Below are 14,892 nucleotides of genomic sequence, written 5' to 3' on the forward strand. Positions count from 1 at the left end.
ATTTTTCTTCATTTCTTATTTAAATCTACCTTAACTTCTTTATCCTCATTGATATTTTATATTTATTAAGGTGAGTATCTCCTGTTTACTTCGTTATTGTTATGATATTAATAAAGACCAATCTCTTATTTTCATTATTGCGTTTGACTACGATCTACAGCCCAATGAGTGTGGAACCATTCGCATAATTTAAGTTTGTCCGTGATTTACAGCCAAATGCAATGCAACAACACAGTAGCATATGGAAATGTGTTACGTTGTCTGATAAAGAATATAATGGACCAATAAAACATAGATCTCATTAGGGAGATGGAATATGGAGATCACTATGACTCGTGCGCATGACTAGTTATGAATGAATATCTCACACATTCGCCAACTCGTCAGACAAGTATATGGGACTAATCTAATGACTTTTTTTGTCAGTGAATGTCGAAATCCCACTATTCCGATGTGGTTTCTTATCTCTTAGCTTATGGATTATATATAATTGAGCTGATAGGAGAGTTTTGCATTGAGATGTCGAAGTTTCTACATGGGTCTGATCACCCAAATGTAGCCTTATCTTTGAACAAGCTAGCAGAGCTCTATCGCCATCAAGGCAGGTGTTACCGGGGCTTTGAAATAGAGAGAAAGATTTATTACGATCTTAATTGTACAGTAAGTATCATCCTAAGTAATACCTACTAGAGGAAGGAAAGGTTTTGATGGTGGTTTTTAGGAAACTATTAATAAGTGATGGTGTATCGATTGCACTAAAAATGAGAGCTCAAGGATGGATCTTCGCAGAGTTATTGGCTCTCAAAAATTTTGCTATAATACTAGAGATGTATATCCAAATAGTTTGGCTCAGGCTAATTTCTTAATTATTATTACTTAATCTCCGAATCTGTCTGATTTTTGGTGCATAAACCTCCCATATAGCCATCTCTTTGTGCAACCTAGCAATACTCTATACTCCACTGGGCAAATATGACAAAGCAGTACCATTTATTCAATAATTGCAGGAGATTTGGAAGAGTTTGGGACAGCACTTTCGAGAATCATGCTATTCCGATCGCTGGATACTTAGGGATTTAGAAGACATACGGGCGGATTCATTGATTTTTCTACTGGCCCAGATTACGAGATGCCGCCAAGAAATACGTGACGAGCTGCGACGTGTACCAAAGAACTAAGACGAGCAACACTCTTCCAGCGGGACTCCTTCAGCCACTTGATACACCAACTCAGAAATGGCACCAGGTTTCCAAGAACTTAATCACGCAATTCCCTAAGACGAAGAATGGATTCGACGCAATTATGGTTTTCGTAGACCGACTGACAAAGATGGCGCATTTCGTTCCAACAACAACAGCTAATGCACCAATTATAGCCAAATTATTTTCGACACAGTATTCAGACTCCATGGCCTGCCACAAGCAATTGTTACAGACCGAGATCCACGATTTATCAGCAATTTCTGGAAGGCCCTGCACGAATACTTAGGAACCAAACTTGCAATGTCAATAGCATATCACCCGGAAACCGATGGTCAAACAGAAAGAACCAACCGCACCCTAGAACAAATGCTGCGAGCATACGTTTCGTACCGACAAACTAATTGGGATGAATGTCTGACAGCCGCTGAGTTTGCCCACAATAACGCAAAGCAATCATCTACTAAAGTGAGTCCTTTTATCCTGAATTAGGTACAAAATGGCTCACTTTAGTAGATGATTGCTTTGCATTGTTATGGGCAAACTCAGCGGCTGTCAGACATTCATCCCAATTGTTCTGTCGATAAGTCACGTACGCGCGCAGCATCTGTTCTAAAATCCTGTTTGTTCTTTTAGTCTGTCCGTCTGTTTCTGGGTGATAAGCGGTTGACATTGCTAGCTCCGTTCCTAAGTAATCGTGCAGGGCCTTCCAAAAGTTGCTGATAAATCGTGGATCTCGGTCTGTAACAATTGCTTGTGGCATGCCATGGAGTCTGAATACTGTATCGAAAAATAACTTGGCTATAGTTGGTGCGTTGGAGTTCGAGTGGATGACGAATCAACGTCATTAAACTAATTGTTAACTGAGCCATAGCACGAATTTGTATTTGGTACGGTAATCGTAACGGTTCCTGAGCATGAGCTAGGATTTACCCATTCCCCTAAGACCCCAGAGCACAAGAATTCTTGAGAGACCATCCTTACGGGAATTGCTTGACTGGACTCCTTCAATATTTGGACCATTAGTTTAGGACGAGGGACGAAATCTTGATTCCATTGAGGACATTGTAAAATTTTAATTCGCTCAAGTTAGCTTTGGAAGAACTGGTACCCTGGACTACATAAATACGTATGCGAGAATTCGTTAAGTAAAACCAAAGCTTGTCCTAGCAAAACATAATCTGGAGTTACCATCTTCATGATTTGATTGATTGTTATTCAGAACCATTGTGTCAGCACTAAAATCGCCATAGTCAGAAGTTGTTCCCGAATAAGTAATACAATCACTTTGATTTCCATGAATTGTATTGTTTTCAAGATTATTTTGATTACAACGGGCTGTCATGTCTCCCTAAATAATAAAGCCAATGACTATCCGTAAGAATAGCATGTGAGCTATTTCGAAGAATTTATCGGCTAGCGTTTAACAACATATGTAGAATAAGAATCAGGTAAGAAAAAAAGAAAGCATATTTTCCTCTAGAAAATGAATAAGCTGAATCCAATACCCGATTAATAGTGGTAAAATGAACCTGTGAACCCTTTTCGTCGACTGGCCCAATGTGCAGGCTTTAATCGACCTCATTCTCACACTATTCCATGCATTCATCTGGTTGGATCACGTCTCGTCGCAAATTTAAGCTTCATTCCCAAATTGCTTTTTGGGTAATTTTGGGTTAGCTCTGAATAAATATCACTTACACATTCGACATTTCTTCGGTTTGGTCAAGAAATTTCGTCCAGGGTCATTCTTGTCGCGGGATCTCTCTATCCAGCTATATCGAACGGTTGCTTATCTCTTAGTCCAAAAAAAAATATGTTGGAGTTGAGCAGCTTGCACAGAAGTGCATCGAGATCTCCACAAGATTATATGGACCTAACCACCCACATACAGCCACTGCGTTGAATAATCCAGACATATTCTATGAGGAGCAAGGCAGGTACAACCGGGCTGAGTCACTCTACCAACAAGCATTAGACATATGGAAGAAGATGACTGGGTGCGACATACATACAGCTCAGTTTTTCAACAATCTGGCTGTAATCTTTCGTCAACAAGTACGACCAAGCCGAGTCACTCTATCAAAAAGCACTGGACATTTTGAAGAGAAAGTTTGGGCTCGACCACCCCCAAACAGCCTCGATTATTGGCAACTTAGCAGAACTCTATCGTCATCACGGTAAATACAACCAAGCCGAGTCTCACTACCAAAGAGCTCTAGAGATTCAAAATAGGGAGCTTGGGCATTACCACCCAGATACAGCATCTACTTTGAATAATCTTGCTTCACTCTATGCCGAGCTGCATAAGGACGACCGAGCCGAGCCACTCTTTAAACAATCACTGGAAGTTCGGACGAAAGTGCTCGGAGCCGACCACCCAGATACGGCTGGAACTTTGGACAACCTAGCAATAATCTATCGAGAGCAGAGTATGTACGACCAAGCTGAACAATTCCAACTACAATCCTTGGAGATTAGGAGGAGAGTGTTTGGAACTCGCCACCCAGATACGGCCAGATCTTTGAGCAATTTAGTCGAGCTATACCGGCAACAAGCCAGGTACAGCCAAGTTGAACCACTCTACTTGCAATCACTGGAGATTCGTAAGGAAGCGCTCGGGAAGTGCCGCCCAAATATAGCCTTAACTTTGAATAATCTAGCCATACTCTATTGTCATCAGCAGAAGCATGGTCAAGCCAAATCCCTTTTTCGACAATCCCTGGACATTAGGGGTAGGGTCCTTGGACAGGGCCATCCACACACCGCCTCAGCTTTGAGCAATCTCGCTGAGCTTTATTGTCAACAGGGCAAGTACGACTTAGCTGAGCCGCTGCTCAAACGATCCCTGGGCATAACGAAGAGAGTGCTTGGATCTTATCACCCACTTATAACTTCAACCTTGAATAAGCTTGCAACCCTCTATCGGCAACAGAGTAAGTATGACAAAGCCAGGTCACCTTTCCGATAATCTCTGTAGATTCTTAAGAGAATATCCGTGCTTTTCTATCCGCATACAAAAAGTCCTATCGACCTTTTACCCATATTTCATATTACAAGCATTGCCACTTTCGGTAGTTTGAAATAAATCATTAGCCCTATTTACCTTTATAAAATGGGAGTTAAAAATAACCCAGTCGAAGGGAAGCGAACTCGCTTCCTATTTATTTATATGTACCCATCCGAGAATATATGAGTGATAATAAATGCTTAGGCAGTTAAGCTACAACCCGTTTATTTCTTGCTCTTCAAGTGGAGAGCAATCTTATTCGCAACCTTCTAAAATCTCGGTTACCAAAATGTTTAAAGATTAAACGCAAACCGCCTTGTTTTCATTACTTTTGGAACCCATTCCATAGCAATATACATGGAAGCATCTCAATCAAAGTAATATGTCGTGCTCATAAACTGATAGAAATACTATGTGGTGAAAAGAACCTTTGATAAACTAGAAAGTGCAAGGAGAAAATACAACAACCTTAGTGAATAGAATATACAATCCTATACCAAAGGATTAAATCCTTATTAATTAATGATCCAAGCCAAACAGGGTTCTCGAACATCTTGTTATGGTTGAAGAACACAAGCCAGCCTGCTCCGGAAAACCGGATTACTCTACTATACCAGATTTGATAATGTTAAAGTTTATTTATTAACAGAGCTACCGATTCGGACTCGCGGCATACAGTTTGTTAAGGTGGGTCGACCTGGCCCTTTTGATTGATCATGGGAGTATTTTTTTTGCCGTGCAGCAAAGAGAGATGCATCATTCCCAGCGTCAGGCCCCATGTAATTAATCCGTGGAGAGTTATCACCGAAATTTTCAAAATATTAATCGAGCATTAGCAAACTAGGAACGAACACAAAATATTGGTCCAAGAAAGCGTACCTCCACGGATGATAAATCATGATGCGGCAAGTCCCATTTGTAACTTTGATCTCTGAAGAGGCAATGGCCTTTGGTCTCTTAGGGAAAACAAAAAAAAAGGAAAATTGGATTTGTCATGGTCGGCAAAAGCACAAATTATGTGTGTGAAGTTATTCAAAACTTTTCGGTCGCAAATGCATTTTTCCAGGTCTGTGAGATGATGCAGTGTGGCTTTTCGTTCTTGCAATGCATTTAAGCTTTAGCCTTTTTTGTTTTTTCAATGCACACGCTGGTCTAAACCCTTAACGGCAGGATAGCATACCCGCTCAGGCAGAGCGGCATATGGGGGGCAAAGCAATGGTTTCTTCTTGTGGGGGCGATATCTTAACAGATTTGCTTTGTTAGCAATTACACCCGAGCAATTGCCAAGGACAACCTAATTTCTTAGGTGTTATTATTAAGCAGGCGAGGGGTCTTAGAAATCACCTCTCGATCCCCCCCCCTAAATGCAAAATTGGCTTTCAGATCTGGCGGGTGTGGCCGAGGCCTGAACGCCCTAGGCCCAGCAGAGTGGGCGAGGGGGGGAGGGGGGGAACGTGGTGAGTCACGATACAGGCCACTTGCGGTTGCGATTTGCAATAAATCTTTCCCGCATCTTCTCACGGTCCCATTTCTCAGGCACCGATCTGCAGACAAGCCGGCCGGCCTTAACACGCCGCAGCCTCTCTTGATCAGAATCGGGCCGTAAATAAAGCGGACATAGCACGCCCACCATGGGCCTATCGGCTCGACAGAGGGGTTGGGGGAAAACGCACCAACTGCTTGGGCGCCGGAGCTAAATCCAAACCGAGGGAAGAGGAGGGCCGACTCTGGTTTTAGGTTGGCGAAGGAGCTTGAAAAAGAAGCTTACATGGGAACTGCCGTGTCCGGGGAAGAGAAGGGAAGGCAGCTCCGTGTTCCCGCACGAGCATGCAGCACCAACCAAACAGGAGGCCCATTGGCGCTAGTGGCTAACCGCTCTCGCAAAAGCCTCCTTCCTCTCCCAGTGGCCTGGTGGACCGACCCAAACCTTATCCGTCGGTAAAGAGGGATTAGCAAAGGCTGCGCGCCAATTGCCGCGCAGGCGCGCCGAACAGAGTTCTCGACCTTAGCACTGGGAGGGTTCATATGAACAAGCGTGACGGAGCCCTCCGCGCTTTTCCCGTGCAGAGAAAACATAAGGGCCCGCTATATAACCTCGCCATAACCCAAGATCGCCGCCAGCTCCGAATCCTCTTTGTATCCACTTAACCTCTTGCTCCCAAGTCACCAATTATTCCGCTCTCCACCCTCTTCCCCGGACCGTCGATGCTAACCTAATATAAAGCCCCCGTCAGCGCTCGTTCCCGGTCCCCCCCCAACTTGCATGCTCTCGTCCTCTCTAATGGCTTCCAAGGAAGTGATGGACTTCTTCTCCCTACAGCCGGCCTTGAAGCACGAGCCCCTCCTCCACACCGACCGCCTCGTCCTTCACCCCTCGCTCTTCCCCTCGGCCGAGTCCCCCCCGCCCACCCCCTCAGACCCCCTGGCCTACCCGTGCTCGCCCTTCCCCGCGCACTCGCCCCAGCTCTCAGACCTGTTCTCCGCCTCGCCCTCTCCCCCCCCCCTGCCGCCGTCCCCTGTTCCCTCCCCGCGGCCAACGCGGCCCTCAAAGCACCGCCGCCGCCTCTCTTCCCACGAGACCGCGCTGCTTATGTCTGTCTACGACGTGACACCAAAGCCCAGCGCCAACCTACGGCAGCGGTTGGCAAAAGAGCTTGGGATGACCCCGCGCAGCGTACAAATCTGGTTCCAAAATAGAAGGGCAAAGCTAAAGAGGGAGGAGCTGGAATGCGAGCGGTTTGAGCGGGAGAGCGGCAAGAAGCTTTTTTGTAAGTCCCGAGACCGCTCCCACGAGCCTTTTATCCTCTTCTTCCTCGTACTTGCGCAACTAACCCTGGCCTCCTCTGTTTAGCGACCAGCCCCACCGCGTCCAGCCTCTTCTATATACCAGCCTCCACGGAGGCCGCCTCGATGCTTCCCGAGGCAAGCGCCAGTTGGCCCTCCTCTTTCTCAAGCACGGCAGCCTCCCCCACTGATTTTAAATTTGAGTTGGCATTGGACGCGCCCATGGTTTCCGGTGGCTTTGAAGGCACTTTTTCAACTTGATTGTAGCATCAGCACGCTTTGCATTTTTAATACTCTTGAAAATACCCCCCCCCCCCCTCCCACTATTCCCTTGTAGATAGCATCTTGCTGGTTATTAAAATATCAAATAAATATCCACTTCAAACAACAAAGATAAAAATATATTAAACATTATGAAGTTTGCACACGGCGCTTTTTTGCTCTATTGTTTTGGATAGCACTATTTTCAACATGGATCGCAAATAAATAACAACAAATTATAGAAATCAATCAAATCAAATGAGAAAAAGCAGAAGAATTAACATGGAGGAAATGAAGCAATGGATCGATGGAGGGTCGCATTTCATGAGCTACGTGGCAAATGATCCCGTTAATTTCGATCCGGTAATTTTCCGAATGCACGTAAACATGCTTACCTCATGACGACTCTGCCTCGGCCGATCCATCGGCGTGCCCTCTCTCGGTACATTTTGTGTGCTCCTGCCGCGGTTTCTCGTGCCCAGGCCTCGCCATTGACCAGCGCGGAGCGGCATTGCACGTAGGTGAGCATAAGCAAGTCGGAGACGAGCATGAGAATGGCGGGCGACAGGGTCATTAGGCCGAGGAAAAAGAAGAAATAGGAGATAAGAGAGGTGATGTCCATGGAGTCTGCTGGGTTGGTTTAGAGAAGTGCTGCGTGGTGGGGAAAAAAAAGAGCGAGAGGAGAATGGTAATGGATGCCGGAATGAATGGGAAATGAGAATGCTTCTTCGAACAAACTAAGAACGAGCTATAAATACGGCGGATTTTTATTTGGCTTTCTAATGATTGCTGCATTCTCCTTTCATGTGGCTAAACGGCGTGAAGGCTGGGAACGAATTAGAAATCTTCCGGAAGAATTCTGTTATCCCATTATCAAGGTTTTATTTCCCTTTACGTTCCTGATAAAACCTACCATTGCAGGGGAGGCGATTTTCCTCACGTAAAAAATCGGAAGACGCAGAGTTACGCTCCAAGACAAGGAAAGATCAGCCTATCTCCTTAAACAATGAAAGAGAGCAAAAAATAAGCCTCCTCCCCTCTCTATTCACTTTCTTTTCGAGCCCACCATGAGCAAAACCCCGGAAAACCCCTCATAATGGAGGCGGTCGTACTAGCCAGACACAAAAACGTGACTATCATTGTGCGATTCCTTAGTGTGAAATAGATGGTTTATTCTAAGAGTTCAACTCTCTGGTGCTCTAAATCGCAACACCCAGAAATCATCCTGTGACTATAAAAATACAATAAGAATAACACGGTCTAAAAAATGACCAAAAAAAAAAAATCGGTGGCTCCTCATCAATCCAGCGAGGTTACGAATGCTTGTAGTGAGTAGCGAAATATAAACAAGAAGAAAGCATCTGAAATTAGCAGAATTCAACTCCGGCCCTTTAGAAGAGTTGGCAAAGGGAGGAGCTGGACTTCGAAGCTGGATTTCTATAGAAGTCATACATTGATAAATAGAGATAGGAAAGGAAAGAAAGGGTGGGGTCCGGATGATCTAGGGTTGGTGGTATAGCTATAGCTACTGCCATATCTAATTTAAAACCATGAAGTGTAGATCAATCTTTCCTGCTCTTGGCAAATTAAATTAGAAATGAGTATCACCGCACCTTAATAGTTCGATCGGCACATCCGCTGATAAGAAAGTCATCGCCCAACGTCACCGCGTGGACGTAGCCTGTTCAAAAGGAAAAACGTTTCCATGGTCAGCGGGTGCAATTCACGTCAAAAGGAAGGGGAGAGAGAGAGAGCGCTACCTTTGTGCCCCTTCAATATCAAGTCACATCTCAACATCCGCGTGTCCCAACGCCTGATAGTGTGATCAAAGCTCCCGGAGAAGAGCTTATATTCTCCCGGCACGCAAACCAGCTGCCACACCTCCCACCCATGGCCGTGCAGGGTTGCGGTGGGCCCGTAGGTGCGCACGTCGTAACAGTGAATGGCGGCCTCGTAGGTGGAGCAGAAGAGCTGCCCGTCCCCGACGGCTACCTCTAGCACTTCCGAAGCATGCGTGCCGATGGTGTGGAGGGGCGTGCCGGTGCGAGCATCCCATATGCGGACGGTCTTGTCGCTGGAGGCCGTGGCAAGCATGTCATCCACGCAAACCACCCCGTTGATATTGTCCGTGTGCCCGCTGAACGTTTCCAGGCAGCTCAGGGCCGCGGGGTCCCACATCTTCACGGTTCGATCGCTCGAGGCGCTATACAGCCGTCCGTTCCCAGTGGCAAGGCAATACACCTTTCCGCCGTGGTCGGTCAGGGTCGCCAGATCCTTGACCCGTGCCCCCTCCCCACCCTCCCCCCCGTTCTGCTCCCATTCCCAGGCACGGATGTTTCTATCCGATCCTGCGCTAAAGAATCGATCCTGCTCGGGCACGACCGTCATCGCCCATACCGACATCGAGTGGCCGTCCACCTGGTGCACAAGTTCGGGCGCTTCCTCACTCACCATGGAGCGACTGCGGAAGATCCGGACCGATCCATCATGGGCCCCTGCATAGATAAGTCCCTGGCTATAGGCAAGGGAGGTGACACCACTTGTGTGCTGGGCAATGGTTTGCTTGCAAGAAAGTTCTCCATGGGGGAAGCTCTGTTCAAAGTGAGTGTGGGATGAGTCCGTGCATTGTATAGGCAGAACAAATATAGTATACCGATCCGCTGGACTCCTCCTTCCCTTCTCCCTTGTCCTCATCCTCACTATGTTTCTCAACTTCAATCTAACAATAAAAATGAGGAGATCAGAACCACACAGGACAGAAACACCAGCGATGTTATTGACTAGAATGCTGGGAGTAAAGAGGTGAAGAAAAAACGCACCTCATTTCCAAGCGAACGAATCATCTTTCCGGATATGTGATTCAATCGATCAATCTCTAGATGTTGCTCCTGTTTGGAGTGGTATAGCAAAGAGGTTAGCTATTGCCACGTGCACTGCGAAAGCCAAGTCTCGGCCAGAATAAATTCACGGGCCCTCACCTCGACGATCTTCTCCAGCTTCATGATACGCTCCTCGAAGCCCTCGAATTTTCGCTTCACTCGTTCGAATGTGCACCCGTTCTTACCCTGGTGGACGCTCATCTCCTTCCGCAGCCCCTTGAAGTCGCAGCCGTATCCTGCAAAGGGACACTCGGTGGGTGCAAAGTCACAGACACCGGTATGGTGCTTCATTTCGTCGAGCTTCAGGGTAGAAGTGCAGCCCGATTTTTTAAACGGGCAGTACACCTCAAGCTCTTGGATCACCGCCGCAAGGGCTAGATTCGGATGGAGATCTATCGGGATGCATCGGGAAGGTGCTGAGTGAAGGGGGTAATGGATCAATGACATCGGCCCATGGTACTTACCCGCTACATTGATGCGGGCTCTGCACAGCGGACAAAAATTCTCTACTTCCACCGCTTGAAAGATGCAGTTGGCACAGTAGGAGTGGCTGCAGCCCTGGGTTATAAGAGGATCTTTGAGGAGATCGTGGCACCTAGATGCAGGGAACGCGCCGTTGGGGCAGAATTAGCATCTCTGTTTTTTTTTTCAGTTCGATGCAATGAACACTCACACAGGGCAGTAGAGAGAATGAGGCGGAGGGTAGACGAACTCATACTCTTGCTCTTCAGGTAATTCGGCCATTCCCGCGGCAGGGGTATTCATCGAGTCGGGTAGATGAACCCAAGGGGTTACTAAGAAAATGAAAAATCTCGAGCTCGGTGATCTGGGGGCAGTCACAGGCGTTTCTATCGAATTGATTTCATGGACAATGCCGGTCCAGCCAATGGAGCAGAATCAAGGTCAGAGGTGAAATGATATGAACCGTTGCAAAGCATGTATATATTATTGGATAAAACGAATAGTCCCATTAGAATGGATAGAGAAAAAGCAAGCGTCGGGATAGAGATAGACTAATATACATCAAGAAAAAAAAAGCATCTTAGTAGGGTTAGAACTTCCAACATCAATCAAAAGAATGGAATGGAGACCTAGTAAAATGGAGAGAGAAAAAGGAGAGGAAAGGGGTTGAAAAAAAAGTCCAAATATGATACAAAAAAGATATAGGGAGGAGAAATTGTAATAAATATATATATAGAAGAAAAAAAAAAAAGACTATTCACAATAGAGATAGGGCAAGAAATGCATGGGCTATTTTTGATTCTCCATCCAGTAGATTCTTTTGACGTCGGCCATCTCCTCTTCCACCATGGCCACTACCTCACGCATCTGGACCTCGGCCTCTCTGACGAGGCGCGTGAGCCCCACCACCTGCTCCTCAATGCCGAGCAACCGCGCCTCTTCTCGCGTTGGCACCGGCTTGGCAGACATCGAAGAGGTGTAGTGAGGAACGCTGGGCGCGGCACGCGAATTGAGCCGTTGGGAGAGATCCCGAAGCTGCCAAAAGACGAGCAGGTCGGCCACGACCATGAAGATCAGTGCGATCCAAACGAAGGCTTGAGCGTAATGGCGCATATGAATCACCACGGCCCATGCCTGTTTCACAGCGCACCCCACCCGATACACGAGCGAGTGCTCCACATTGGGCTGGCGACGGCTCTCCAGGTTCGCGGTGGCCGATTTCTCGGCTCGATCGCCAGTTCGTTTGGGCTTCCTGCCCTTCTGGCGTTTCTTCTCTCCCTCCTTCCGACTCGGCCGCCTGCTTTTGTCCTTCAGGGCGGCGCCCTCAAACTCTGACGGGTGCTGCCGGATATACTCGTGCATTTTCTTCGCCAGATTTTCATAGTAGGTCTTTTGCCCATCGGCTGTGCCTCGCTCGATGGCCCCCTTCAGCCAGGAGCTCTTCGTGAACTCCACTGCGGTGGTCACGATCACACGCGACTGTCCACTCCCGGCCCACATGATGCAGGTGCGCGTCTTGGTGACGAACGCGTTGCCGGAGGGAACATCTGGGGTAGTGGCCGTGGATAACACCGTCACCGCTTGGTTGAAATCCTTGGTAACTACCTCGTCCGTCACAAAGCACCGCGTGCCACGCGGCCCGATCGGATTGCTTAACTGCTTGTAATGCGAGACCTTTCGTGTCTCGGTCCCGTTTACCACCTGCCATTCACCAAACTCGACCTCTAAAACGGACGAAACGTGTAAAATGATCAGTTAAAAAAATTCAGGACTATGAAAATCCACGTTTGCTGTTGCAAGCATCAGTCCACTCGACTACTCACCTTTGCTCTTCTCCTCATTGATAAAAATGTTTTTCACAAATGGCCCCACAAACAACAAACGCCAGGCCTCCTCTACGCTCACAGGGAACACCTCATCCAATACCTTGTTTGTGTAGTGGGCATTATTATTCTCACACTGGCACACGGTCGGCCTACGCTGCTTTGGGGGGGTCGCTGTCTCGAAGGACGTGGCCTTTTCTACGGGCATCGTCAATGCACGCCCAGTAAGACGCTCACTCTCCTCTGATTTGCCTTCGGAGGGAGCAGACGTGTTCGAAATAGATGGAGGATGATTGCTCGCTTTCTCCAGGATATTACCGCTGAAGGGCGGTTGCCTCGCCGAGGCTATTTCGCGCAAAAATGGCCGAGTTGCGTCCGATTGTGAGCGCCGGCGATTCCCTGCCAGGTTGCTGTTGCCTCCGGTACCCGAGTCGCCCTCCGCAGGTGCACGGCCACCTGTATCGGAAATGGAACGGTGTCGCCCCGCCTTTTCCGCTTTTAGGTGGTCGTCTTGCTCTTGAACTTGCTCCTGGTCCAGGCCCTGGTCCAGACGATCTTGGAAGCCTTGGGGATATGCGTTGAGGACGGTTGCAGCCACTAGGCTCCCCACGGGGGAGTTACGTCTTGCCCCTGTGCTTGCAGGCTTAAGCCCTACGCAGAACAAAAACATAAGAAAAGGGATGAATATGGTGGATACTGAGTGCACTTCAGCGGGAGGGGTGGCATTACCTGAGAAAACCTTGAAGAGAGAAGAGTCATTCGACAGGGCCTGCTTCGTCCATTTCTTGAAGTTGCTCTCGGAGCCCAGACTATCCTCATCCGAACCCGAAGTAGTGACCCCTGCACCCCCAGAAGAGCCGCCACATACCGTCATATCGTTGGAAGATTGGAAACACTCTCCACTAGCGGTGCGCGAAAGCACGTTTGGAAGGCTACGACGCCGTTGAAAATTGATGCGTGGGGTTGGATTTTCTAATTGCTCTGCGTGTGCTTCACCATCCTCATTCCAGTCGTCGGATGGATCTTCCTCCTCGTCTTCCTCGTCCTCGTCCTCCTCTTCTTCATCATCACTGCAATACGATTCCTGATCCTCCGAGAGCTCTTCGTCATAGCTTTCATCTTCTTCATCGCTATATTCCCTTCTCGATTTGCGCGAACGATTGTGCCGATCCTGGTGATGGTGACCAAGCTCTATATCCGAAGTGTTTTGTACTGCACTCAGCACGCGCGCCATTACATGCGGCTGCGAAGCACGCCACACAGTAACCATGCAGTTGTAGGCCGAGTCTCGTGAGAGAAACGAGGCGAAAGTGTACTATCCATTGCACGTCAATATGAAACCCCCAATCAGTAAAAAAGAGTTAAGAATGCGCGGGCTTACCTTTTTATGAAAGGTGGAAATTTGGATGGCGTTAGGGATGACTAGAGCAGTCATCTTCTTCTCTATATTGACAATGTCTTGCAGACCAATGACCAGCTTTGTCATGATGAGAAATCAAACCCATTAGATAATGTCTCGAGCCGATCTTAAAGCATTTCAAACAATGCTTACCGTGGTGACCCATCCAAATATGTTTGCATTGAAGCATATATGCCCTTCAGAAATGAATAACCGGCCCTGGACGAGAATCTCCTTTTGCAAAGCGCATGAATACTCTGCAGAAGAGGGAGAAATCAGCTGTGAAAAGAAAGGGGGAAGAGCAGCTCGCAAGTAATTTACCATCCACCAGTCTGTCTTCCTCAGGGACACTTCGGAACATGACATGGAACTCGTCGTTTCTCTGCTCGCTTGCCATCTTTAATCCAGCCGCTCCCACCGAACTCCCAAAGCTTCCCGAGTAGCTCTGGGATTCGCTGCGCTCACTTCCGGACTCGTGCCCATTTTCTACCGGGCGACGTTCTCTCCGCTTTGCTTTGCTGGAGACCGACGAGTTGAGATCGGCGGAGGGGGCCGAGGTGGTCGTCACACTGGCCGTGGAGAGTTGGGAAGTCGGGGCCCCAGTCTGTGAGGAGACTAGCGAGTTAGAGGGAGATGATGATGACAACGGGAGAGACTGGCTGGGGCGGGTTGAGAGGGGAGTGGGGGCTTCGACGGTGAGGGCAGGGGTATCGAGGGATGAGGTATTGATGTTGAAGGTTGCTGCTCTCATTTTCGAAGACGCTCCTTGTTCTTTCGGTCTAGATGGAGAAACAAAAAAGGGAAAAGGAGGCGGGTGAATATTTACATAAAAAAGCGATCAGAATGGGTAGAAACAAGGAGTAGATGATTTGGAAGAGGCCGGCACAGCAGTTAAAAAAGAGGCTCTCCGTGTGGGCGAAAAGTCAAAAAAATGGAAAAATGGCTAAGTACCCGCCTACCTTTTAAAAAACAACGGCATTCTGAAACACAGTCTCAAATCTATCTACGACTTGGGGGTGATCGGGCTCTTTCATTGGTCGCCCAGAGGCAATTGCCCATGTGCACAAAGCCGCTC

General features: G+C 47.8%; 6 protein-coding genes across 6 annotated transcripts; 2 read left to right on the plus strand and 4 right to left on the minus strand.

The window, feature by feature from the left end:
• Positions 1–1,502: 1,502 nt before the first annotated feature.
• On the plus strand, positions 1,503–4,170 carry VTP21DRAFT_3166 (uncharacterized protein; the record flags this gene model as incomplete). Its single annotated transcript, XM_069393439.1, has 2 exons — positions 1,503–1,667; positions 3,259–4,170. 2 exons carry the CDS (start codon positions 1,503–1,505, stop codon positions 4,168–4,170), a joined length of 1,077 nt encoding a protein of 358 aa, XP_069249776.1.
• A 1,341-nt stretch (positions 4,171–5,511) lies between these two features.
• Positions 5,512–6,285, minus strand: VTP21DRAFT_3167 (uncharacterized protein; the record flags this gene model as incomplete). The annotated part of the gene is made up of 2 exons (XM_069393440.1): positions 5,512–5,902; positions 5,978–6,285. 2 exons carry the CDS (start codon positions 6,283–6,285, stop codon positions 5,512–5,514), a joined length of 699 nt encoding a protein of 232 aa, XP_069249777.1.
• A 187-nt stretch (positions 6,286–6,472) lies between these two features.
• Positions 6,473–7,254, plus strand: VTP21DRAFT_3168 (uncharacterized protein; the record flags this gene model as incomplete). Its single annotated transcript, XM_069393441.1, has 2 exons — positions 6,473–6,977; positions 7,061–7,254. 2 exons carry the CDS (start codon positions 6,473–6,475, stop codon positions 7,252–7,254), a joined length of 699 nt encoding a protein of 232 aa, XP_069249778.1.
• Positions 7,255–7,576: 322 nt separating this feature from the next.
• VTP21DRAFT_3169 (uncharacterized protein) lies at positions 7,577–7,876 on the minus strand (the record flags this gene model as incomplete). Its single annotated transcript, XM_069393442.1, has 2 exons — positions 7,577–7,583; positions 7,650–7,876. The coding sequence occupies 2 exons, from the start codon at positions 7,874–7,876 to the stop codon at positions 7,577–7,579; spliced, it is 234 nt and encodes a 77-aa protein (XP_069249779.1).
• A 903-nt stretch (positions 7,877–8,779) lies between these two features.
• VTP21DRAFT_3170 (uncharacterized protein) lies at positions 8,780–10,898 on the minus strand (the record flags this gene model as incomplete). Its single annotated transcript, XM_069393444.1, has 8 exons — positions 8,780–8,791; positions 8,868–8,935; positions 9,015–9,846; positions 9,908–9,973; positions 10,074–10,142; positions 10,233–10,525; positions 10,598–10,728; positions 10,807–10,898. The coding sequence occupies 8 exons, from the start codon at positions 10,896–10,898 to the stop codon at positions 8,780–8,782; spliced, it is 1,563 nt and encodes a 520-aa protein (XP_069249780.1).
• Positions 10,899–11,384: 486 nt separating this feature from the next.
• Positions 11,385–14,796, minus strand: VTP21DRAFT_3171 (uncharacterized protein; the record flags this gene model as incomplete). The annotated part of the gene is made up of 7 exons (XM_069393445.1): positions 11,385–12,319; positions 12,419–13,069; positions 13,148–13,733; positions 13,800–13,895; positions 13,971–14,074; positions 14,139–14,596; positions 14,777–14,796. The coding sequence occupies 7 exons, from the start codon at positions 14,794–14,796 to the stop codon at positions 11,385–11,387; spliced, it is 2,850 nt and encodes a 949-aa protein (XP_069249781.1).
• Positions 14,797–14,892: the final 96 nt, after the last annotated feature.

This window comes from Calcarisporiella thermophila (assembly GCF_041956535.1).
Source record: "Calcarisporiella thermophila strain CBS 279.70 unplaced genomic scaffold VTP21scaffold_16, whole genome shotgun sequence".
Classification (NCBI taxonomy): domain Eukaryota; kingdom Fungi; phylum Calcarisporiellomycota; class Calcarisporiellomycetes; order Calcarisporiellales; family Calcarisporiellaceae; genus Calcarisporiella; species Calcarisporiella thermophila.